The sequence below is a fragment of the Palaemon carinicauda genome, chromosome 38 (genome assembly GCF_036898095.1).
Source record: "Palaemon carinicauda isolate YSFRI2023 chromosome 38, ASM3689809v2, whole genome shotgun sequence".
In the NCBI taxonomy this organism is placed as follows: Eukaryota; Metazoa; Arthropoda; class Malacostraca; order Decapoda; family Palaemonidae; genus Palaemon; species Palaemon carinicauda.
This window is the reverse complement of record NC_090762.1, coordinates 32475655-32501572: the sequence shown is the minus strand read 5'-3', so window position 1 is coordinate 32501572 and position 25918 is coordinate 32475655. Positions and strand designations below refer to the sequence as shown.

The 25918-nt window shown below is 34.5% G+C and overlaps 1 protein-coding gene across 1 annotated transcript in view; it reads right to left on the bottom strand.

Annotated features, from left to right (window-relative positions):
- Window positions 1-5007: 5007 nt before the first annotated feature.
- LOC137630529 (uncharacterized) overlaps window positions 5008-25918 on the bottom strand; it is a 315029-nt gene continuing 294118 nt past the window's right edge. The window contains exons 23-31 of the mRNA XM_068362046.1: window positions 15391-15578; window positions 14659-14728; window positions 14013-14253; window positions 13397-13839; window positions 11809-12068; window positions 8078-8286; window positions 7676-7866; window positions 7295-7375; window positions 5008-6306 (exon numbers count right to left, since the gene is read on the bottom strand). Of these exons, the coding sequence (XP_068218147.1) occupies window positions 7302-7375; window positions 7676-7866; window positions 8078-8286; window positions 11809-12068; window positions 13397-13839; window positions 14013-14253; window positions 14659-14728; window positions 15391-15578 (1676 nt within the window). The 3' untranslated portion in view covers window positions 5008-6306; window positions 7295-7301. The remainder of the gene's footprint in view (window positions 6307-7294; window positions 7376-7675; window positions 7867-8077; window positions 8287-11808; window positions 12069-13396; window positions 13840-14012; window positions 14254-14658; window positions 14729-15390; window positions 15579-25918) is intronic.

Below are 25918 nucleotides of genomic sequence, written 5' to 3'. Positions count from 1 at the left end.
TACCTTACAATTGTTTTAGCTGATTGTTGCAGTGACAATTGTGTATGCTTCTGTATGAGTGAATATCATGTTTAAAAAGGTTAAGCATAATCCGACCGAACCTACAAACAAGCATCTATGGACCAACAGGCACAGCAAAATGATATAATCCACCAAAATAAAGAAAACAGAGAACGTGTAATCAGACACACGCTCCTAGGTAAAAACCATCACCTATAGGGGACCCTTACTCTATGCTGGGTAATGAGGTTGTCCCTACAATACAGATACTGTATTAAGCAGTGGAAGATCATATGGAGCCGGTGGCCAAAATGGCAGGTCTGCTCGTGCGATGAGAAACCCCGTTGCCATAAGTCACACACGGAAACCCCACTTCAAATTAGGCACTTATTCTTTTTTTGTTTTTCTATTCTTTTTTATTTCTTCTTCCCCATTTTTCTCTTGCTCCCCGGGTTCAGAAAAGCACAATTCCTACTGTTTTACGACCGACTTATTTCTTATTTATTAATCTTTTTTCCTTCCCTCAGCGATCATCGCCTCCAATGACCGGTTGATTTGCATTTTAATGAATTTCTACCACTAGCGTCCAGCATTATCCCATTCTGACGGTCGTAATCACAGTAAGATCTATGATTCTCCTCCCATTCATCTCCAATGGAGTTGTAGACAGGGCCGCCCCGCCGACCCGTCAATTCTGAAGCATTTTCGTGTGAATCTCGAAGGCTGCACTTTCCCAAAAACATCAGTTGGCCGCAATTACTATGGGCAGGGTCGTATATTCTATTAAAACAGCTCCCGTCCGCTTTTATCTCCTTACGAATCTGTCATTTATCCCAACTTTTTTTTTGTTTTATAAAGTTGCCTTTATTCTGTACGCCCGTCCGTCTCTCCATCTCAATCCCATAGTGTCCGCAGTCAGGAATGTAATTGTCCCATACCACGATGGCAGAGCTGTGATAAATGGAGCCTTTTTTTATCTTTTACTCTGGATGGCCGCAAGGCAATTGAGCTTATGGCATGGTGCGCCTTACGTCAATCAGCCGTTGTTGCATGCAGCCAGGTTCTCCTCTATTACGAACATAAGTTTCTTTGCCGAATGCATTGCACCGATAAACCATAAAGGAAAATTTTCGAGTAATTTTTCTTATTTTCTTTTTAACTTGATAAAGAAGGGAGGGGAAAATGTGAATTTTGCTTCATGAGAAAACAATTGTTTTTGTAGTCTCCTCTCCATAAAGAAAAAAAAAAACAAGAAGGCAGGGCCTCAAGGTCCAACGAAGTAAACATTACCCCCAAAAAGGTCAATAAATTGTTAAATTAACATCATCTTTCTTTATTCAAGTCATACTTTGTTCCGATATATCTGTGCATTACTACAATTAACATTTCTCATATGACATATGGCTTGCCCACATATTCCTCCGGTATGGCCAAAGATAATATATATCTTAAGGGGTAACAACACTTAACCAATACAGCTATATAACTCCCCAATACACATTACACAGGGTTCACAAATGATTCCTTAAGCTTTAGGGTGTCAGTGTCTGTGCCTTTTTTAACTTCTCTTTTTTTTTTACGTTGATAATAATGTGAGATATAAAACAGATATTAAGCATACATACATGGGTATATTCATACGTCCAACTGCATCTATATATATATATATATATATATATATATATATATATATATATATATATATATATATATTATACATACATACATACATACATATATATATACATATATATATATATATATATATATATATATATATATATATCTATAGAGTATGTGTATATATACATGTGTATATATACATCTATATATATAAATATAAACATGTATATATATATATATATATATATATATATATATATATATATATATATATATATATATATACATATATATATATATATATCTATAGAGTATGTGTATATATACATGTGTATATATACATCTATATATATAAATATAAACATGTATATATGTATATATATATATATATATATATATATATATATATATATATATACATATACACCTTTATATACATATATACATATATATATATATATATATATATATATATATATATATATATATATATATATATATATATATATATATATTTATAGCCTTTAACTACCACTCTGTTACAATAAAGTTTCCAAGGTAACTCATGAGATTTAAATTAGCAACACAGTTAACCAAACGATGAAAAAAAATATCGTTGTTTTTAAAATTCGTGATCAGATACTTTATTATATAATTCTAATGGGTTAATTACCATGGGTTATCTAAATAATATAAACAACGTAACAGCTGTATATTTGATTACTATTCTATCCAATATATTTCCATGCACTTTCATTAGCATTTTATAATATTGCAATCTTTTATATATATGCTAAAACTAATGAACTGCTATAGTGTATATCTGTATATATACTTTTTTATTTTGTGTATGTATGAGTAAAAGATAAAAGGAAATGTAATGAACTAAAAATGACGGACACGTTAATGTATCGAAATATATGCTTACATTTACTTAACCCACTGAAGAGCTGATGATGTATTTTGGCGTCATCGTATAATGTAACCATGAGTACAATGTAGAAGTTACTTTCTATCTTTATTAGTTTCCTAGTTACTTTACGAAACGCGAACATAAGTAGATTGACACAATATGTCATTCCTCTAGGGTTACACAATACGTCATTGCTCCATTGTTGACACATGACGTCATTGCTCCCTGACTAAAAGTCACGAGTCTGTCGATTTTACCAGTGCAGAGTTACAGATCTAAAGATCAATTGGAAAATATATTGGGATGTGTGAGCTTATATGTACAGCTTCCAGGGTCACACTCAACTTTGGATTTTAGGAACAGATAATCTAATGATATAATGAGTTCTTTTTATCTTTTTCTTTTCGTTTACGTTGGGACAACTTACTATCATTACAAATAGTTTACTTCTTGCAGCAGGTAGGTACTAGGGACTATTGCTGTGAGCTTGGTCGTTTATACTGCAGATCATTTTTTGACATGTGGATAAGTTTATTTCTTATTTCTAAAAGGTTATAATTGCCAGGGACAGCTAGACCATTAATTTGAAATAAAATCTCAATTATATTCTGTTATGAACATGAGTACACGAGAAAACTAATCATTGTTTGCATCTACTACGGAACGCTCCGGAAATCGAACAACTATTGTTGGTGTATAATTGTTGTGTAATGAGACAGTTTAGCGAACATTTTATGTGAATTCGAAATAGTGATTAAACATATTTAATATTTCAATAAGTGAACAACATACCATTTACTATTTACAACGCAATTAGGCTTTTAGTTCTTTCCTATACTTTCGTAGCTTATGATAGTGGTGTTAAAATGAATCCTACCATCTTAGCAGAGTTAGGATAAGTCAATTAAATTAGTAACCTACTTTCTCAGCAAAAAAAAAAAAAAAAAAAAAAAAAAAAAAAAAAAAAAAAAAAAAAAAAAAAAAAACCCTACTTTTTCAGAAAAAAAAAAAAAAAAAAAAAAGTTTGACATTATTTATACCATTTCTAAAAGGAGATTCCAAACTTTGTAGGAAAGTATTTATCAAAAGGGAAACTCCTTGTGACCAATGAATTTTAGTGAAAATGACCATGGATACATATATAATTTCCTTTTGTTTCACTATTCCCGGTTTTACGATACATTGAAGAAATCATAATCTTAACCCACGTTCATTTTGATTTACTGTAGTTATAATAAATTCAATAATAAAATTTTTATCTTTCAGATTCTTATATTTCAATGTTCGTTTTCAGAATTTAATGACAGTACGTGTCTATATATATATATATATATATATATATATATATATATATATATATATATATATATATATATATATATATATATATATATATATATATATATATATATATATATATATATATACACACACACATAAATATTTTTCTAAATCTGATAATTTTGTTCTCTGCAGAAAATAATGCAACCAAACATTAAATTATATATTTGAGGGGGACTCCACAGTGAAAACCTAACCTCACTCTTTCTCTCTTACTGTCATGATATATCATCTTACGCAACAATATGGTGTATCTACGAACAATTGAAATTTTTCCAAAATTCATGCATCCGTCACCATTGCTAGAACTAATATTTGGGGCTACAAAATCCGGTGAATTTTGGTAGGTGTCTACAATCACGTTATGGAGAACACAACAGTTATCTAATGTCAGGCATATATAGGCTACAAACTAAGAAATCAACTGGTTAATTTATTACTCTACTATAAATAGGTATGCACATACAATATATGCATATATATGCGTGTATATATACATATGTATGTTTTTAGATAGGCTTCTTATATACATATATTTTTCATACTACACACTTACATATATATATATATATATATATATATATATATATATATATATATATATATATATATATATATATATATGTGTGTGTGTGTGTGTATGTATGTATGTATGTATGTATGTATATATATAATACATATATATATTTATAAATATAAAAATATATACATTATATATGCAAATATACATAAATATATGTGTACATATATATATATATATATATATATATATATATATATATATATATATATATAGATAGATAGATAGATAGATAGATAGATAGATACATCATATATACACATAGATATACTGTATATACCTTTGCATTGACACACACACACACACACACATATATATATATATATATATATATATATATATATATATATATATATATGTGTGTGTGTGTGTGTGTGTGTGTGTGTGTGTATATATATATATATATATATATATATATATATATATATATATATATATATATATATATATATATATATATATGAAAACTATATATACACATGTATATATAATGTATATTCAAATACAAGTGTATACAGTATATTCTGTATACACATATGATCAAATAAATGTGTAGGCCTATATATGCATATACTGTATACGCATACATACACACCTTTACTCACATACTAATATACTGTAGGTTAGTGAACACAAGAAAGATTATTATGCTTACACAAATGGAGATTTTTTTTCACAAAAAGGCTTACACTTCATATTGGAAAGGAACCTCAGTTGTTTTTTTTATTTATTTCCACCTGAAATACAAGATCGGGTTGAGGAAGTCAAACGGCAAACAGACACTATACTCACAAGTAATACTTTTTTATATGTATATATTTATTTATCTATATATGAACTTCAGGAAACATTATGTCGGAGCGGGAGGCAATTTTTAACTAAGCTCGATCCTACATGGAAATCAGGCCAAAACCTTAATTTAATCCTCTAAAATCCTAGTCGTTAAATCCTTTACATCCAGCCATCCTACAACACTGAAAAGGAAGCTCCTTCTACAGTCTCTCAGGCAACGAGTGACACTTAAATTACATTCGAGAAAATTTATTCTTTTCTCATCAATTCTCTCCTCCAAGCTTAAAGGCTTCTTTAATAATAAGTGTTTTGTTCTAAGCTTGAAGACTTCCTAAAGCTTGAACAGATCAATGTCAGGGGCGTAGCTATAGCAAAGAGGTCCCTCCCTCCCCCTCCTTTTACCCTGGTGAGTAGGTAATTCTAAATGTATACTTAAATACTTTTTTCTTTTACCCTGCTTTGAAGGCTCCACTCTCTTAGAGGCCCGGGGAGGATTCAAGCTACGTCACTGAGCAGATGAGTAAAAATTTTAAGGATTCCAACAATCTTAGGTTATTGGGTTGCTAAAATCCTTATCTTTAATCATAATTCCTTTGATGCTCATTAAATCTTGAATAAATCTTTATATATAATGATTTCTTAAAATTCAAATCTTAAAAACTAAAATCAAAATTTTTTTTCTTGCTGAAAAAACCTTGAAATCTCAATCTTTTTAAATATGACTAATTTTTTGGTGGCTGGAAAAAGCCTTTGAGCTACAATAATCTTTCAAGCTTCTTATGAAAATATAGAAACTTATTGTTTTAACCTGATTTTTTTCGAAGCTGAACACATTTCCAATCAGAAAATACTATTCAAATCTTTAGTTAATATAGATTATAAATACCCTGATTAGTTAAAATAACACTGCATTCTCTATTAACCTTTCAAGCTTAAAAATCTCTTCAAGAATACAAATCTGATCCGCAGGATACCCTTATGTTTATGGAAGAACTTGGCACTGTAAAAGGCTGCATTCGCAGATGCAGAGATCATGTAGAATTCTTGATATGTATACCTGAAAGTCAAGAAAAAAATATTCATTACTGATGATATCCTTTCATTTGGGTGCAGAATTTTGAAGGGATTTCTTAATTCCCAGATAATTGGTTTAATAAAAAAAAATAAATAAAATAAAAATAATAATAAATAGTAAATAAATCCTGGATGTACGTTTAAAATGTAGCATATATGTGTGATGTAATATATTACCTTATAGCCAAATTGATATAAAGTCAAAATATATATACTCTTGAATCCACAATATATAATTGTTTATAAAAAAAAAATTACAAAAGCCGCCTGGAGCCACCTGATTAATATTTAAAGAATAATAATCGTAATTTCATTCTTTATCTTTTTAATGAAACATTATCCATTGATTTTCCGCGATAAACTTAGGAAAACTCTTCATATATGATTTTGTCATTCAATGCAACTTTTTTTAGCTTCATGCCAAAGCAAAACTTTGATATCTTCCTTCACTTAGTTTTGAATACTCATATAAATCACATAATCTCAAAAGTTATTCTAACAACTGCTATCAGTTAACGCTGTTATCTAAAGGGAAGATAAGAAAAGACATCGTTCACTCTACTTACCACCATGAAGGTAGCGAAGATAAAGACAGTAAAGTGAAAATAAGTATCTGCTAATGTGACTTTATCGACGAATAATTCATTTAATTTACGAGTTTCTAAAATTTACTTCTTGATAATGAAAAGGAGAGATTATGAAACATAAAAACACCAACATTAAAAAAAGTATTGGTTCCATAAAGGTTTAAATAACATATGAGAGTTATAGCTATGTCCACCTGATATATTCTATCAACAGTATTCTTAGACCAATATTTTCCTTTTACAGTGTAGCATATACATAGAAGCAAATTCGGTTTGAATACTACAGAGAGAGAGAGAGAAAGAGAGAGAGAGAGAGAGAGAGAGAGAGAGAGAGAGAGAGAGAGAGAGAGAGAGAGAGAGATCTACATCTCACACATACTTTACCTAAGTCTCAATCAGCCAGTTCGCCTCGCATTACTTCGTGTAAGTGATACCAACGCGGCTGCTCATCCAACACCGAGGAATCTGCTGACGGGAGGATTTTGTTTAAACAATTGCTAAGAATATAAAATAAATGTTTTTATGAACGATTTTACTCCAGGTCGAATACCATCTTATAGCAAACAATAATGAGAGGTGCCGTGGTAGACTGACTAATTAGAAGGTTCCATTTCTTTTATTCTAAATATTATGTGATTTTTTCCTTGCTACACATCCGATGAACCATTTTGATATTTCATAATCTTTCATCTCATTTGCATATAAACAAAGTTCCTGAGCAATACTGAAAGGAGACACCTCTAAAAACGGTTCTGGTTTACAAACCCGAAAGATTCAAGACAACTTCTCCAAGGAATTCATTGGGCTTGTCGACATCGGCCCGATAATTCCAAGCGGAGACTTCCAGGTGACGTTTGGGTAGTTCCACTGGAGTGATATTCGGGTAAACCATCGTTTGGTTCCATTCGGGACAACTGCTTAACGTAAAGGACCGAGTCCGGCGCTGATTTTCCAGGCTGGCGAAAGGAAAGGCAAGTTATTCAACCGCCTAGAGAAGGGATACAGTTGTGATAAGAGATATACAGTATCCCAATTTGTATATACTTTCGTCCAGTTACATTGGAAAAGGGTAAAATATAATGCCTTTTCATGAGATTTATAACGTTATATCATAAATGTACATTGCGTTTTCCTCCTTTCCAAACCACGGATTGAAAACATAAATACCTGCGTCCAGGCAGAAGGTAGACCTTTACGAATGGATCAGGGTTCGTGAACCCACAGTCTTGTACCGTGTAGAGAGACCTGGCCCTAATAACGGTCACGTATAGAATGCAAGCTCGGGAATCATAACATACTTGTAATTGCACTTCACCCAGAGGATGCTGCTGATTGACCTCTGGGTTGCTGCTTCTTCGGTCGGAGGGCCAAGTGTGCTGTTGAGGAATACGGGGGTCTTTTAGGAGAGTTTGTTCACAATTTTACGACTGGATTGAATATGTTTTATTCCCTACAAAGTGTAAATCATAGTTTCTTCGCATATTAAAGGTTTTAGCATTGTCATTTAAATCAATCAAAATCTTAAAACGTTTAATCATAATCAATAAATTTAAAAAGTAAATCATAGTTTCTTCGCATATCAAAAGTTTTAGCATTGCTATTTCAATTAATCAAAATCTTACAACGTTTAATCATAATCAATGAATTTAAAAAGTAAATCATAGTTTCTTCGCATATCAAAAGTTTTAGCATTGCTATTTCAATTAATCAAAATCTTACAACGTTTAATCATAATCAATGAATTTAAAAAGTAAATCATAGTTTCTTCGCATATCAAAGGTTTCAGCATTGTCATTTAAATTAATCAAAATCTTAAAACGTTAAATCATAATCAATGAATTTGCGGGATGTATCACTGCAAGGCACCGTGGCCAGACAGTATATAAAACAACAACAATCTATGCATAAATGTTGTTATTTAGCCAATTCTTCAATTAAAATATATATATTTTTAGAAATTCTTACAGGAACTCGCAGTCTATTCCAATAAAAAACGCTTCCAAAGATTAAAAATAGTAGATAAAATCTCCTGTTCTCTGTTCTACATCACTTCAATTACCTTTTTTCCCTGGCACATCCCCGCTCGCCCAACCTACTTCTACTACGATATTTGATACTTCACAGCGGAATGAATAAATAAAATACTAATATCTAATGGGATTTTCTTCGTATTCAACCAAATGAGAGTGAACCTTAAGAATAAATTTAATGTCTTATTGACTTCCTTGTTTTCGTAGAATGAAAATCATTTTTGAGACGTGCTTCCTCCAGTTTTTTTTTTAAAAAGCCGCTAATATGGAATAATATGTATTCCCCGATGCAGCCATTTTTTCTATTTGTTATTTGAAGAACTGCGCAGCTTGAAAGGAGTAAAAGAAGGAATATGGTGTAGAAATAGAATTAGTACCAGCAGGATATGTTGGTGCTTGCCATCTAGCCCTCATTTTCTTGCACATAACCAATCAAAAAACAACATTAATAATTTGTAATTAACCTAATATAAACAGGTAAGAAAGCTTATATTGTGTATATACCCATCGACGCTGCAACGTTGTCCAGACTACCAATCAATCAATCAATCTAAGAAAGAAAGGATAGGACTACCAAAGCTGATGGAATGAAGAAAATAAAGTTAAATGTATTTTACATTATCATCATCACTAATTTCAAGAATATTTACATGCTAGCTAGGACAAAATACTAGAACTGCCTTTTTTATTCATTCACTCGTTTTTAATTACTCTAAAGAATGTAATTAGTTTACCTGACCATAAACATATTTGCGTATTCCTTCCTCCTCTAATAGCATTAGACTGAGCCACCTATAAGGCCAAGAATACAGGAATTTGACCTGATTATCCTTGCTGTAATTCTGAAAGGGGAATGATAGGACGGGCTGCAGAGGAAACTGATAGGCCTACTTATATTTGGTTAAGATGGGCTACGAGCCTAGCCAGGATTGGACAGGTGGTGGCCAGGACAGGGGAGGGGATGGAGAAATTATATAAAAAAAATAATAAATAAATAACCTACAAAAACAGATATGACCATTCTGGTAATTGGAAGCTTTAATTGGCACCACAAGAAATCGTAGTACCATCAAATCTTCGATGTGCATTGGTCATCTTAGTTTCAGTAAAACTAGTTAATCCTTGACATTATCACCAGTAAAAATTTATCAATCTAAGTCTAACCTCTTTTTTCAACAAGTCAGAGGTCACAAAAGAATGTTTTTCTCTTTTTATCCGAAAAACAAAAAATTAATAAATATTTAACAAAATTACGAAGGAAGCTGGTTTTCTTTGAAGTTTCAAATTAAAGAAAACGGATATATTGATTTTCTTCGACCAGTAACAACGCTGTTTTGAAGATGAGGCCTTGCCGTCTCCCTTCTAACATTAAAATAATCAACGAAAATTTCATATTTCACGCGTTTAAATAAAAACTGATTAATTTGAAATAAATTAAGCAAAGCGTTAGATTACACAAGGACGAAGGCATATAGATCAATTTAGTTATGTATGATTAACGGAGTACTTTGAAGGAGAAAGGAAAATATACAGTATGTGCACGCATGAGCCGAGACTGGGTCATAGTTAATTTTTGGTGGAAATAATAGAGGCGACAGGGACGGCATCTTGGTATGTGGTTTAGAAGATAAGTTTTTTTTATTGCAATGTAAAACTTTTATGATGGAAGTTCAAAATGTTAGATTTGGTAACCAGGAGATAGAGAGGTTTGTTGTAAATTAAGAATTGAGACAAGGATTTATTTGTAACTGTATCTGTTATTTATAATAAAAAAAATGAGAAATGGAAATAAAAAATTAGTGGGATAAGAATGTTGGCCGTGAATACAGCATACAATAGTTGATATCTGCAGGTGGTGGGCAACGATTGGGGATATTGAAGAAGAGACAAGAAAATCCTGAGTTTGATTTATTTATAATAGAAGGAAGCAGTGAGGAAGAAAATCACGGATGGGAAAGTTTTTTTAAAGGGTAGAAATAAGAGAGTTAATGTGAGCAAGTGTAGGGTTATGACGGCAAATAGAAGCCAGGAAACTGGAGAAATAAAATGTAAATATGAATGGTAAATTGATAAATATCTAGCATCATAATGCAATTAATTCTTATGGATATTGAGGAGCAAACATATCACAATCTGATGGGGAAAGAAAAATGTGGTATTACAAAAACTATGAAATGAGAAAGGTGGTAGGAGGTAACCAAAATACTGGAAAGAAACTTGGGTTAGTTTGGAGGTATAAAACATTATTAGCTAAATCACCGAACTGATAAGAGGTTATTGAATACCAGTAAAAATAAAAATGTTGAAACTATAGAAAATATTTGTAGAGTAGTTTCTATATAAAGTGAAAATAGAAGACATTAAAAAAAATCTATCCATAAATAACAGATGAAGTGTTAGAAAGTACTGATTAAATAGAGCAAAAAGGGTACTGGAAAAGATTAACATCAAGGAAGATAGAATGTATGCAAGATTGTTGGTACGGAGTGTATGGGGGTATTCCACACACTTTAGGGAACCTACGTAGGTGTCTGAATGAGTATATATATATATATATATATATATAGAGAGAGAGAGAGAGAGAGAGAGAGAGAGAGAGAGAGAGAGAGAGAGAGAGAGAGAGAGAGAGAGAGAGATAGATAGATAGATATATATATATATATATATATATATATATATATATATATATATGTGTGTGTGTGTGTGTGTGTGTGTGTGTGTGTGTGTATGTGTGTGTATATTACATTTTCCATAGAAACATGAGCTTGATAACAAAATTAATTTACAACATTCTATATTGATAAAAACACCAGTGGACATAGCTATAACAATTGAAATAAACCATAAATTCTAGATTCAGTTACCTACCTTAATTTTGGCAGTTTTCGACGAAGGGCGATTTGGAGGCACCGGGCTACTGCCGGCGTACCCAATTCGTTCATGACTCCTCCAGGGCTTCATATTCTTAGATGCTTCGGCAACGCCCTTGGAACCGAGGGCAGAGATGTTTGACTCTCTCCTCATCTCCAAATCTACGAGCGAGGAGCCTTTTGATACAAGAGTTCTCAACGAATTCTGATGGCTCCCACCCATGGGTTGAGGACAAGAGGTCCTTATGTTGATGCAGTCTGGAATTAATTGTTCAAATTTATGATTAAAATTTCTAATGCCGAACGATTATGCCTATTTAACATAACATTGGTTATAATGATATTCGGTGGAATCATTAAATATCAATATTTCCTCTTGAGAAATAAGTGGGGAAATTTTTCCCATATTTGAATTTTTCCTTGTATGGCCGATTTTGGTTGTAATGAATGGCAGAGGCAAGGGACAGTGACAATGCATTAGTGAATGACCATATATACATATGATCAGCACACGAGCATTCTCTCCACCAAACCATGTTGAGAAAATAAATGGGAGATCTGAAGTTCTTATTACAGGAAAAAAATATAAGTTTACAAGGAGAATAATTAAAGTAGACAATAAGCGGACCATTTACAGGAAGAATTTGTTCAAGACCTTTGATTCACGAAAGCGGTGAAAGTGGATGCTGAGAAGGGTATTGCCCAACTAATCGGAGAAGATTGATTGCTTGATCCGGTTGAAAAAGCAAGATTCTACTATATTGATAGCTTTGACATATATTGAAGCTTCCTATGTCTCTATTCAAAAAAAAAAAAAAAAAAAACTTTGCTAAAAGACATATGGTGATGTGATAAAAAGCGTACGAATATATGACCCACACTCAACAAAAACCTTAGTTTTTCTCTCTCTCTCTCTCTCTCTCTCTCTCTCTCTCTCTCTCTCTCTCTCTCTCTCTCTCTCTCTCTCTCTCTCTCTCTCTCTGCCAGTATTTCAAGTTGCATTATGTCAAATTGGAAAAACAACATAACGCAGATTTATTTTTCAATTTCGAAAAGAAATCAACTATTTCTTATTTTAGTACCACAAGTTGGTTTCATGCAAGACATTTTGGGTATTTTTCTGCAGTGATTAAGAATCTGTACGTTCTTTCCAATTTCTTAATTGATCACTGAAACTGACAGGACATTCAGCCCTGGAATGACGCAAGCAAATTACATTACCTTGTTTAAAAGTTTAATACGCCCCTCATAAATGGCAGAGGCAAGGGACAGTGGCATTGCCCTATCAAGCAGGACAATACCCTAGACTTACTATATATACATATGATCAGCACCCAAGCACCCTCTCCACCCAAGCTAGGACCGTGGAGGGCCAAGCAATGGCTGCTGATGACTCAGTCTATAGGCTCTCACAACCGCCCCCCCCCCCTCCTTAGCTCACAAGGATGGTAATGTTGCAGTGACCAAAGAAACTAACGAGTTTGAGCGAGACTTGAATCCCAGTCTGGCATTCAACAGTCAGGGACGTTACTACATCGGCCACCAAGAGAAAACAAAACCGCCGTCATAGAACAGTTCCAACTAACCTGCAGAAGCTGGCCGTTCATGAAGAACCTGACGATTCAATGGGGAGCCTCGCAAGCCTGTCGAAACCATTCTGGAACCTTCATCGCCATTCAAGCTTCTGGTATCGTTAGATGAGGCTCGGTCCAGTCTTGGAAAATCGGGGCTGGTGTACCTAATGCGGGAGCTGGAACCCAGATGGGGGCTGGTGTACCTCTGCTCACCATCCATCTCTTCTGGATAGTTGTTTTCTGAAGACTGATTCCCATTGATATCCAGAGGGTCGTTGATGGAATCATCGTCATCATCATCGCTATCCTGTTGATCGTCCTGATACCGTTGATGAGGAGGAGAGGAAGCGTTGTACCTGGAGTCACTACTTCCGGCTACATTACGAGCGTCGACTTTACGGGACCCTTTGGGCAGGTTTTTTGATATGCGTTTGCCGGTTATCATATTGATATCACTGGGTGAAATAAAAAAGGTCTAAGTTAGCATGAATTGAAGTAGTATTTATATAATTATACTAATAATTTCATCCAAATTTAAAATCTCGCCGATAACTATCACACATAAATTTAGATAGAATATCATTACCAATAAATATACACACAAACAAAACTTATATGTGAAAAATACCTGCGAATAACTATCTCCACTTCAGCGTCGTCCCCAGACTGAACAACGATGCCCTGAACTTCTTCGTAGGTGCGATCGACAAGAGAAACACCATTCCATTCCAGCACCAGGTCTCCTTCTTTGAGTTGACCCAGGGCGTCTGCAACACCACCGTCTTGGATGCGAGCAATGTAGGCACCAAGTCGACCTTTGGTTCCTGGAATCTCCTTACCCCCGACCACCTTCATGCCGAGGCCGTTACCTGGTGTTGACCAAATGAATAAAAAGTCATACGTAATATTAACAATAAATAGGCCTCTTGCCAATCGTGTAACTGCAGCAGCAGTAGGCATATCCCATCAGGCAGTGCACACCAAAGTATATGGTGGTTAAAAAAAAAAATAGGTTATTAATGACCATTCATATTAAATAATAACAATAAATAGGCCTCTAGTAAATTGTGTAACTGCAGCAGCAGTAGGCATTATTAATGGCAATCACACAATGCTGCATCGATTTCAGGGTTATCATTATTCATTAAATTATAATTATATGTCAGAAGGCTCTGGTTAGAATTAACAATCACTAGCTGGATAAAGTTCCGGACAACAGTGCCCGTATGTTGATTAAATAAATATAAAAGACCCATATAATAATTCCGACTTACCAGAGATTCGCCTATCCTTAGGATCTCTTGTCAGAAGGTATCTTTTTACTTTCGAGGGACGAGGAGCTGGCTGAGAGACAGTGAAGAGATAATTTTGATACCATGCTAAACAAGAAATAGGACATCTTAACTCAGATATTTGTCATTGATTTATCATCTGGTGTAAATATTTAAAATCAAAGTAGATATAAGAATGATATATTTGTTTATTTATTTTCTTTAAATGTAAAAAAAACTCTGCTCTGCAATAGAAATATAGATAAGAAAAATCAAGATATAAGAAAAAAAAATATGCCAGGCCTGTTCTCTTTAAATGAAAGTTCACCAAAAGTTTTTGGAAACTAAAATCTTGATCATCTGAAAGAAAGAGAATAGATTTCAGTTCAAGAACAGCAGTTGAAATAGGATGTCTAATGGAATTGAATCATTCCCATAATTTGGAGGAGTCTTGAGGAAGATGTGAGGATGGAAAAAGCTCCTATATGTCTGCTGGAAAGGAAGATAACCTGAAGTCATGGTGAAGACATTTTCTTTTTTTTCCTCGCCTACTAAGATACAAGTAGAAAGACAAACTCAGATCACAGTTGAAGATCGTAGATTGGTCTCACCTAAAACACGAGTTAGCAGAAAGGTTAACTTAGATCAGAGTTGAAGATTGAAGACTTTTTGGTTAGCTTCATCTAATACAGATGGAAGTAGATCAAAACAGAAAAATATAAGCGAAAATCTCACCTTTGGTCTCCTGGCAGTGCCATTTTGGCCAGGCGGATAAGAAGAGTCATTATGAGACGATGTATAATTGGCACTGTGTTGGGGAGGGCGATAGTAATAGCTTGCGTAACCGGGGCTGCTGCAGTACTCCCTGTCTTCGGGATCCACGGACGAACTGTACACGTCTTGGTAATCATCTCGGATCATATCTATGTTGAGTCGTGGTGATGGAATGGTAATCATATATTGGTGTTAATGTAATGCTTGTACTTCTTGCTTAAGGGTTGTTTGCACCTACGACTAGCTAAACATCTTTAGTGTTTAAATTATAAATTTGCTGGTGTTTATTGTAATTGAAGTATACAGTAAGTATAGAAAAAGGTACAGTAATGTATTAATATATTTTGGATGTTAGTTCATGCTTTGAGATATGGATGCCAGTGACTTGAAAGAATTTTCTTTGATAAAACAGGAATCATCCTATAGAGGAACACGTCTTCATAATTTTTTTCTATACCATATTCTCTCTCTCTCTCTCTCTCTCTCTCTCTCTCTCTCTCTCTCTCTCTCTCTCTCTCTCTCTCTCTCTCTCTCTCTCTCTCTGTGAAAAATAACTTCTACATACTCTGGTGATGCTATTTCTATACCACCGATTGTTACTACATCTAATAATTAGTATGAGTATGATGATATAATAAATTGCCATTTTACGGGGTTAACAGGGTTTTCTCTTATGCATTTAGGTAAATCTCTCTCTCTCTCTCTCTCTCTCTCTCTCTCTCTCTCTCTCTCTCTCTCTCTCTCTCTCTATATATATATATATATATATATATATATATATATATATATATACTTTGTATATATGATCTTCAATACATATATAACCGAAACATACAATTGCAAAGTGCACGAATGTCAATTGTTTCAAGTGTACTATCTGGTCAACGTGTTTAGATTAGATTAACATGCGTATGCATACAATAGCAGATACACACTCTCTTACTCTTTAACACACAGACACACCCACTGTTGACAACATTTCTAACGAAGATTGTGAAGTTGAAGGTTTAAAGTTTCTACTGATTATATGAGTTTATTCTTTACTTTTCTGTTATTGAAAACTAACATAAGATCTTGGTTTTATCATCTTTAATTTCTCATAATTTTGTTTGTTGTTACTAGTATGGTTGTCTTTATCTTTCTTGTTATTTTTTGAGTAATAGCTATTAATTCTCTTACTATCTTTATCCTAGTTGTTAATGTTTACAGTATGTGATTGCTATTGTTCATGTTGTTGCCATTTTTGTTGTTATTTACAAGGGTGAATATCAACGGTCTCTTTGTAAGGAAAATGAATGATGTAATCAGTATCTCAGAAGTTCATCAGCTTCACAGAAGAAAACATTGTTTAGGATTTGAGAAAATTTACTTGAAACCAAACATTTGCCCAAATCTCTCTCGCCTTCGTTTCATAATAAACTTACCTCTGGAAATCTGAGATATTCTTTGCAAATGTATGACACATTTCTATATTATCAAAGATTCATTTCATAAGTCAATTTTAAATAATTTCATAAATAGCTAGTATGGCTCATATGGTTCTTCGTGTTATTTTTTCTATCAATCTAATTGCTTTTCATTTCCTGTGAAAATAAAATCTAAGGATTATACTCTTGATCCTTTTATTGACTTTTCAATTCCACTGAAGCTGAGACAATTTCAAATGGTTTCTCACATCATTGTAGAATACTTTTTTATTTATATTGCTGTCAAACACCCCCATTTTTTTCATAAACCACCCCAGGTATGATGGGTAATATTATGCTCCTAAAACACTTACATTCAACGTAAGATGCTTTCCTCTTTCTAAGAAAAACCATTTTGGTAAGGCATCTTTTAAGAAAGTTTCCCTCACATGAACATACCATGAATATTCTTATGAACTAATCAATAACAATAAGAAAAACATATCAATATATCACCTTTAAGTAAATTAACTTTCCATCGTCCCATTTTTATGTAATCTTACATAATCATCAGTCACATCCACAGGATTTCTTAAACCAACAGTCAAAACCAGAGGCTTTATTAGGTCAACAATCATATCCACAAAGGCTTTCTTACATCAATAGTCACATCCACAGGCTTTCTTAGTTCAACAATTACATCAACACATACTTTCATAGGTCAATAGTCGTATCGACCAGCTTTCTTAGGTCAAAAATCACTTTCACAGGCTGTCTTAGGTCAACAGTTACATCCATAGGCTTTCTCAGGTCAACAATCACATCCACATAGAATTTCTTAGGTCAGCAGTATCATCGGAAGGCTTTCTAAGGTCAACAATCACATCCAAAGTCTTTCTTGGGTCAACAATCATATCCACACAGGCTTTCTTAGGTCAACAGTCACATCCAAAGGTTTTCTTAGGTCAACTGTCACATCCACAAGCTTTCTTAGGTCAACAATCAAATCCAAATAGGCTTTCTTGGGTCAACAGTCACACCCAAATGCTCTCTTAGGTCAACAGTCACATCAACAAGCTTTGTTTGTCAACAATCTCATCCAGAAAGAATTTTTTTTAGGTCAATAGTCATATAAAAAGGCTTTCTTAGGTTAACAGTCACATCAAAAGGCTTTCTTAGGTCAACAATCACATCCACAGGATTTTTTAGAATAACAATCCTATCCAGACCGACTTTCTTAGGTCAACAGTCATATCCAGAGGCTTTCTTAGGTCAACAATAATATCCACTCCAGCTTTCTTAGGTCAACAGTCATATGCACGGGCTTTCTTGGGTCAACAATCACACACAGAGGCCTTCATAGGTCAACAATCACATGCAAAACGGTTTTTTTAGGTCAACAGTCCCATCCAAGGGCTTTCTTAGGTCAACAGTCATATCTAAGGGCTTTCTCAGGTCAATAATCACATCCACACAGGCTTTCTTAAGTCAAAAGTTTCATCCAAAGGCTTTTTTACGTCAAAAATCACCTCTAGAGGCTTTTTTTGGGTTATAATCACATCCACACAGGCTTTCTTAGGTCAACAGTAACATCCAAAGGCTTTCTTAGGTCAACAATCACATCCCCACAGACTGTCTAAGGTCAGCAGTCACATTCAAAGGCTTTCTTAGGACAACAGCTACATCCAAAGACTTTCTTAAGTCAACAGTCATAAACAGGATTTCTTGTGTCAACAATCACATCCACAAAGGGTTTCATAGGTCCACATTCATATCCACAAGTTTTCTTGGGTCAATAATCACATTCATACAGGCTTTCTTAGGTCAACAACGACATCAACAGGCTTTCTTAAGTAAACAATCACATACCCAGGCTTTTTTAGGTCAACAATGACATACAACACATAATTTCTTAGGTCAACGGTCATATCCACAGGCTTTTTTAGATCAACAATCACATAAACACATGATTTCATAGGTCAACAGTCATATCCACAGGCTTTCTTGTGTCAATAATGACATCCACAAATGCTTTCTTAGCTCAACAGTCATATCCACAAGCATTCTTAGGTCAATAATCACATTCATAAAGGCTTTTTTAGGTCAACAGCGACATCCACAGGCTTTTTTAGGTCAACCACCTCATCCAAAGGCTTTCTTAGGAAAACCATTACATATACAGGATTCCTTAGGTCAACAATCCCATACTCATGATTTTTTAAGTAAACAGTCATCATATTCACAGGCTTTCTTAGGTCAACAATCACATTAACACATGATTTCGTAGGTCAATAGTCATAACCACAGGCTTTTTTAGGTTAAAAATCACATGCACACATGATTTCTTGGGTCAACAGTTATATCCACAGGATTTCTAGTGTTAACAATCACATACACACATGATTTCTTAGGTCAACAATCACATCCATACATGCTTTCTTAGGTCAACAGTCATATCCACAGGTTTTATTAGGTCAGACAAAGAAGAAGAAGAACAATCTCATCCGCACATGTTTTCTTAGGACAATAGTCATATCACCAGGCTTTCTTAGGTTAACACTTACATCCATACATGCTTTCTTAGGCAAAAGTCACATCAACGGGCTTTCTTAGTTCAGCAATCGCATCCACATATGATATTTTAAGTCAACAATCCCCTCTTCGTGTGATTTCCTATGTCAACAACCCCATCCACACATGATTTCTTGGGTCAACAATCATATTCAAAGGTTTTCTTAGGTCAACAATCACATCCACTCATGCTTTCTTTAGTCAATAGTCACATCCATAGGCTTTTTTAGGTCAACAATCCCATCACATCCACACATGTTTACTTAGGTCAACACTCACATCCACAGGCTTTCTTAGATCAACAATCCCATCCACACATACTTTCTTAGGTCAACAGTCATACCCACAGGCTTTCTTCGGTCAACAATCACATCCATACATGCTTTCTTAGGTTAACAGGTACATCCACAGGCTTTCTTAGATAAAAAATCTCATCAACATATGCTTTTGTTGGTCAACAGTTACATCTACAGGCATTTTTAGGTCAATAATCCCATCCACACATGTTTTCTTAGGTCAATAATCACATCCATACATGCTTTCTTAGGTCAACAGTCATATCCAAAGGCTTCGTTAGATCAACAATCCCATCCACACATGCTTTCTTAGGTCAAGTCTCATCAACAGGCTTTCTTAGGTCAACAATCACATCCACACATGCACTCTCAGGTCAACACTTACTTCCAAAGGCTTTAATACATCAACAATCCCATCCACATATTCCTCATTAGGTCAAGAGTCACATCCACACACTTTCTTAGGTGAACAATCCCATCAACACATGCTTTCTTAGGTCAACAGTCACATCCAAAGGTTTTCTTAGGTCAACTGTCACATCCACAAGCTTTCTTATGTCAACAATCAAAACCAAATAGGCTTTCTTGGGTCAACAGTCACACCCAAATGCTCTCTTAGGTCAACAGTCACATCAACAAGCTTTGTTTGTCAACAATCTCATCCAGAAAGAATTTTTTTTAGGTCAATAGTCATATAAAAAGGCTTTCTTGGGTCAACAATCACATCTACAGGCTTTTTAAGATTAACAATCCTATCCAGACCGGCTTTCTTAGGTCAACAGTCATATCCAAAGGCTTTCTTAGGTCAACAATAATATCCACACCAGCTTTCTTAGGTCAACAGTCATATGCACGGGCTTTCTTGGGTCAACAATCACATACAGAGGCCTTCATAGGTCAACAATCACATGCAAAACGGCTTTCTTAGGTCAACAGTCCCATCCAAGGACTTTCTTAGGTCAACTGTCATATCTAAGGGCTTTCTCAGGTCAATAATCACATCCACACAGGCTTTCTTAAGTCAAAAGTTTCATCCAAAGGATTTTTTATGTCAACAATCACATCTAAAGGCTTTTTTGGGTTATAATCACATCCACACAGGCTTTCTTAGGTCAACAGTAACATCCAAAGGCTTTCTTAGGTTAACAATCACATCCCCACAGACTGTCTAAGGTCAGCAGTCACATTCAAAGGCTTTCTTAGGACAACAGCTACATTCAAAGACTTTCTTAAGTCAACAGTCATAAACAGGATTTCTTGTGTCAACAATCACATCCACAAAGGGTTTCATAGGTCCACATTCATATCCACAAGTTTTCTTGGGTCAATAATCACATTCATACAGGCTTTCTTAGGTCAACAACGACATCAAGAGGCTTTCTTGGGTAAACAATCACATACACAGGCTTTTTTAGATCAACAATGACATACAACACATAATTTCTTAGGTCAACGGTCATATCCACAGGCTTTCTTAGATCAACAATCACATAAACACATGATTTCATAGGTCAACAGTCATATCCACAGGCTTTCTTGTGTCAATAATGACATCCACAAATGCTTTCTTAGCTCAACAGTCATATCCACAAGCTTTCTTAGGTCAATAATCACATTCATAAGGGCTTTTTTAGGTCAACAGCGACATCCACAGGCTTTTTTAGGTCAACCACCTCATCCAAAGGCTTTCTTAGGGAAACCATCACATATACAGGATTCCTTAGGTCAACAATCCCATACGCATATGATTTTTTTTCCTTAGGTCAACAATCCCATACTCATATGATTTTTTTAAGTAAACAGTCATCATATCCACAGGCTTTCTTAGGTCAACAATCACATAAACACAGGATTCCGTAGGTCAATAGTCATAATCACAGGCTTTTTTAGGTTAACAATCACATGCACACATGATTTCTTGAGATACTACCGCTAGAGAGTTATGGGGTCTTTTGACTGGCCAGACAGTACTACATTGGATCCTTCTCTCTGGTTACGGTTCATTTTCCCTTTTGCCTACATACACACTGAATAGTCTGGCCTATTCTTTACATATTCTCCTCTGTCCTCATACACCTGACAACACAGATTACCAAATAATTCTTCTTCACTCAAGGGGTTACTGCACTGTAATTGTTCAGTGGCCACTTTTCTCTTGGTAAGGGTAGAAGAGACTCTTTAGCTATGGTAAGCAGCTCTTCTAGGAGAAGGACACTCCAAAATCAAACCATTGTTCTCTAGTCTTGGGTAGTGCCATAACCTCTGTACCATGGTCTTCCACTGCCTTGGTTTAGAGTTCTCTTGCTTGAGGGTACACTCAAGCACACTCTTCTATCTTATTTCTTTTCCTATTGTTTTTTTAAAGTTTTTATAGTTTATACAGGAAATATTTATTTCAATGTTGTTACTCTTCCTGAAATATTTTATTTTCCTTGTTTCCTTTCCTCACTGAGCTACTTTCCCTGTTGGGGCCTCTGGGCCTATAGCATCCTGCTTTTCCAACTAGGGTTGTAGCTTAGCAAGTAATAATAATAATAATAATAATAACAGTCATATCCACAGGATTTCTTTCGTTAACAATCACATACAAACATGATTTCTTAGGTCAACAATCACATCCATACATGCTTTCTTAGGTCAACAGTCATAACCACAGGTTTTATTAGGTCAGACAAAGAAGAAGAACAATCCCATCCACACATGCTTTCTTAGGACAATAGTCATATCACCAGGCTTTCTTGGGTTAACACTTACATCCATACATGCTTTCTTAGGCAACAGTCACATCAACGGGCTTTCTTAGTTCAGCAATCGCATCCGCATATGATATTTTAAGTCAACAATCCCCTCTTCGTGTGATTTCCTAGGTCAACAACCCCATCCACACATGATTTCTTGGGTCAACAATCATATTCAAAGGTTTTCTTAGGTTAACAATCACATCCACTCATGCTTTCTTTGGTCAACAGTCACATCCATAGGCTTTTTTAGGTCAACAATCCCATCAACAAATGCATTCTTAGGTCAACAGTCATATCCACAGGCTTTCTTAGGTCGACAATCCCATCAACAAATGCATTCTTAGGTCAACAGTCATATCCACACATTCGCTCTTAGGTCAAAAATTCCACCCACATATGCTATTTTACGTCAAGTCACATCCACAGGCTTCCTAAGGTCAATAATTCATTCAATACATGCTTTCATAGGTCAATACTCACATCAACAGGCTTTCTTAGGTCAACAATCACATACATACATGCTTTCTTAGGTCAACAGTTATATCCAAAGGCTTTGTTAGGTAAAAAAAACCTCATCACCACATGCTTTCTTAGGTCAACAGTCATATCCACAGGCTTTGTTAGGTCAATAATCCCATCCACATATGCCTTCTTAGGTCAACAGTTACATCCACAGACTTTTTTAGTTCAACAATCCCATCAACACATGCTTTCTTAGGTCAACAGTCACATCCAAAGGCTTTATTAGGTCAACAATCCCATCAAAACATGCTTTCTTAGATTAACTGTCATATACAAAGGCTTTGTTAGGTCAAGAATCCCATTCACACATGGTTTCTTAGGTCAACAGTTACATACGCAGGGTTCCGTAGGTCAACAATTCCATCAACACATGCTTTCTTAGGTCAACAGTCACATCCAAAAGCTTTGTTAGGTAAAATATCCCACCCTCACATGCTTTCTTAGGTCAAGTCACATCCACAGGCTTTCTAAGGTCAACAATCCCATCAACTCATGCTTTCTCATGTCAAGTCACATCAACAGACTTTATTAGGTCAACAATCACATCCACACATTCCTTCTTAAGTCAACAATTATATCCAAAGGCTTTGTTAGGCCAAAAATCCCATCTACACATTCTTTCTTAGGTTAACAGTCACATCCAAAGGCTTTCTTATGTCAACAATCTAATCAACACATGCTTTCTTAGGTCAACAGTCATATCCACAGTCTTTCTTAGGTCAACAATTCCATTAACACATGCTTTTTTAGGTCGACAACCATATCCATAAGCTTTCTTATGTCAACAACCCCATCCACACATGCTTTCTCAAGTCAGCAGTCACATCCACAGGCTTTCTTAGGTCAACAATACCATCAACAAATGCTTTCTTAGGTCAACAGTCACATCCAAGCTTTCTTAGGTCAAAAACCCCATCCACACATGCTTTCTTAGGTCAACAATCCAATCCACGCAGGCTTTGTTAGGTCAACAATCCCTACCACATATGCTTTCTTAGATCAACAGTCATATCCAGAGGGTTTCTTAGGTCAACAATCCCATTCACACATTCTTTCTTAGGTCAACAGTCACATCCACAAACTTTCTTAGGTCAATGATCCCATCAACACATGCTTTCTTAGGTCAACAGTCATATCCACGGGCTTCCTTAGGTCAAAAATCCCATCCACACATGCTCTCTTAGGTCATCAGTTACCTCCACAGGCTTTCTTAGGTCACCAATCCCATCCGCGCATGTTTTCTTAGGTCAACAGTCACATCCACGGAACTTCTTTGGTCATCAATCCCATCAATACATGCTTCTCTAGGCCAACAATCACATCCAAAGGCTTTCTTAGGTCAAAATTCCCATCTTAGGTCAACAATCATATCTTCACATGCTTTTTTAGGTTATCAATCCCATCCACACATGCTTACTTAGGGCAACAACTCCACCCACATGCTTTCTTAGGTCAACAATCCCATCAACACACTTTTTTGACTTAACAATCCCATCCCGACAATTGCTTTCGTAAGTGACCAATCCCATCCACACATGCTTTCTTAAGTCAATAATCCAATCCACACATGCTTTCTCAGGTCAACAATCCCATCCACACATGCTTTCTTAGGTCAACAGTCACATCCACAAGCTTTTCTGAATCGTACGCTAATCCATTCCACATTTGCATCACAGATCTGCCCTTCATCCTATTCATATTATCCGAATTTTTTTTCATTTACATATATTCAACCGACATGCCATTTGCATTATCTTTAGGCCTTTGAATAGAATATTGGAATTTATATCTAACCCATAACCTTTGTTATTCTTAAATAATTCTAAGGATTATTTCGATCTCGCGCCATCTAAAAATGTTGGATATTCTTCTACTATATTTAAAGTTTTTAGATTTTAAATGATATCTTTTACTGAAAGTAGTATTGGCGTTCTTAAAATAATGGATTTATTTTCTGTTATATTTTAAAGTTCACATGTATCTAAAGTTTATTTTCCCCCAAATATTCATTGGCACATGAAAAAATCTTCAAAAACTTAAATAATCATTTTTCTGTCTAATTTCCTGTTATTCTGTTTGCTTTATATATTTCAAAGCCTTCTAGATAAAAATCTATATTTTGTTTGAAGATATTCTCATAGAGCTTATTTTTATTTAGATATACATGGCAATATGAATTTCATATTTCAAGTTGTAAGAATAAAGGAGTCTGAAATTTTCTACCTTCCAGCGACAAAGCTTTGTGTAAAATCAAATTATCTATTCAATAAAACTAATTTGCAAAAGTTTCTTTCAGAAAACAATTTTGATTATTCATGATTTCGAAATGAACCAGTGCATCAGCACAACCAAACCATTTAAATTTACCTCGGGTTTTTTTTTTTTTTTTTAAGTCTTTATTACCGCATTAATTGTTCATTTTTTAGCAAAACCCCCAACCCATGAAACCTTAGGATAAGGGACCTCTATTTTTTGGCAGTAAACACTAGCTTTTAAATACCATATAACTTTAGTAGTTATATGTGAGGCATAAGCATGTTTTAAACTTGAAAATAAAATTGCCACAAGGTTCTTCTATGGGACATTAACAATTTACTACAACTACTGTACATACCATGAAAGCATTTCTTTAATCTCACCATATTTTGATAACATATTGCATATGAAATCGACTTTACCTGTAATTTGATTGTAATCTTTAGAGACTGAAATCCTTGCAATCTTAATAGCCCAAATTTCTTATCACAACCTTTGCACTCATTCCCAAGCAGACATTGGTATTACAGCCCTGTTATCCATCTGTTTTCAAACTCATTCCTGATATGATCCTATTTCATTATTTGAATCTTAGTCGCTACTAAAGGAAATTATCCTTATACTATATAGGCTATATATGTATATATATACTGTATGTATATACACTGTACATATATATACTGTATATATACATTTA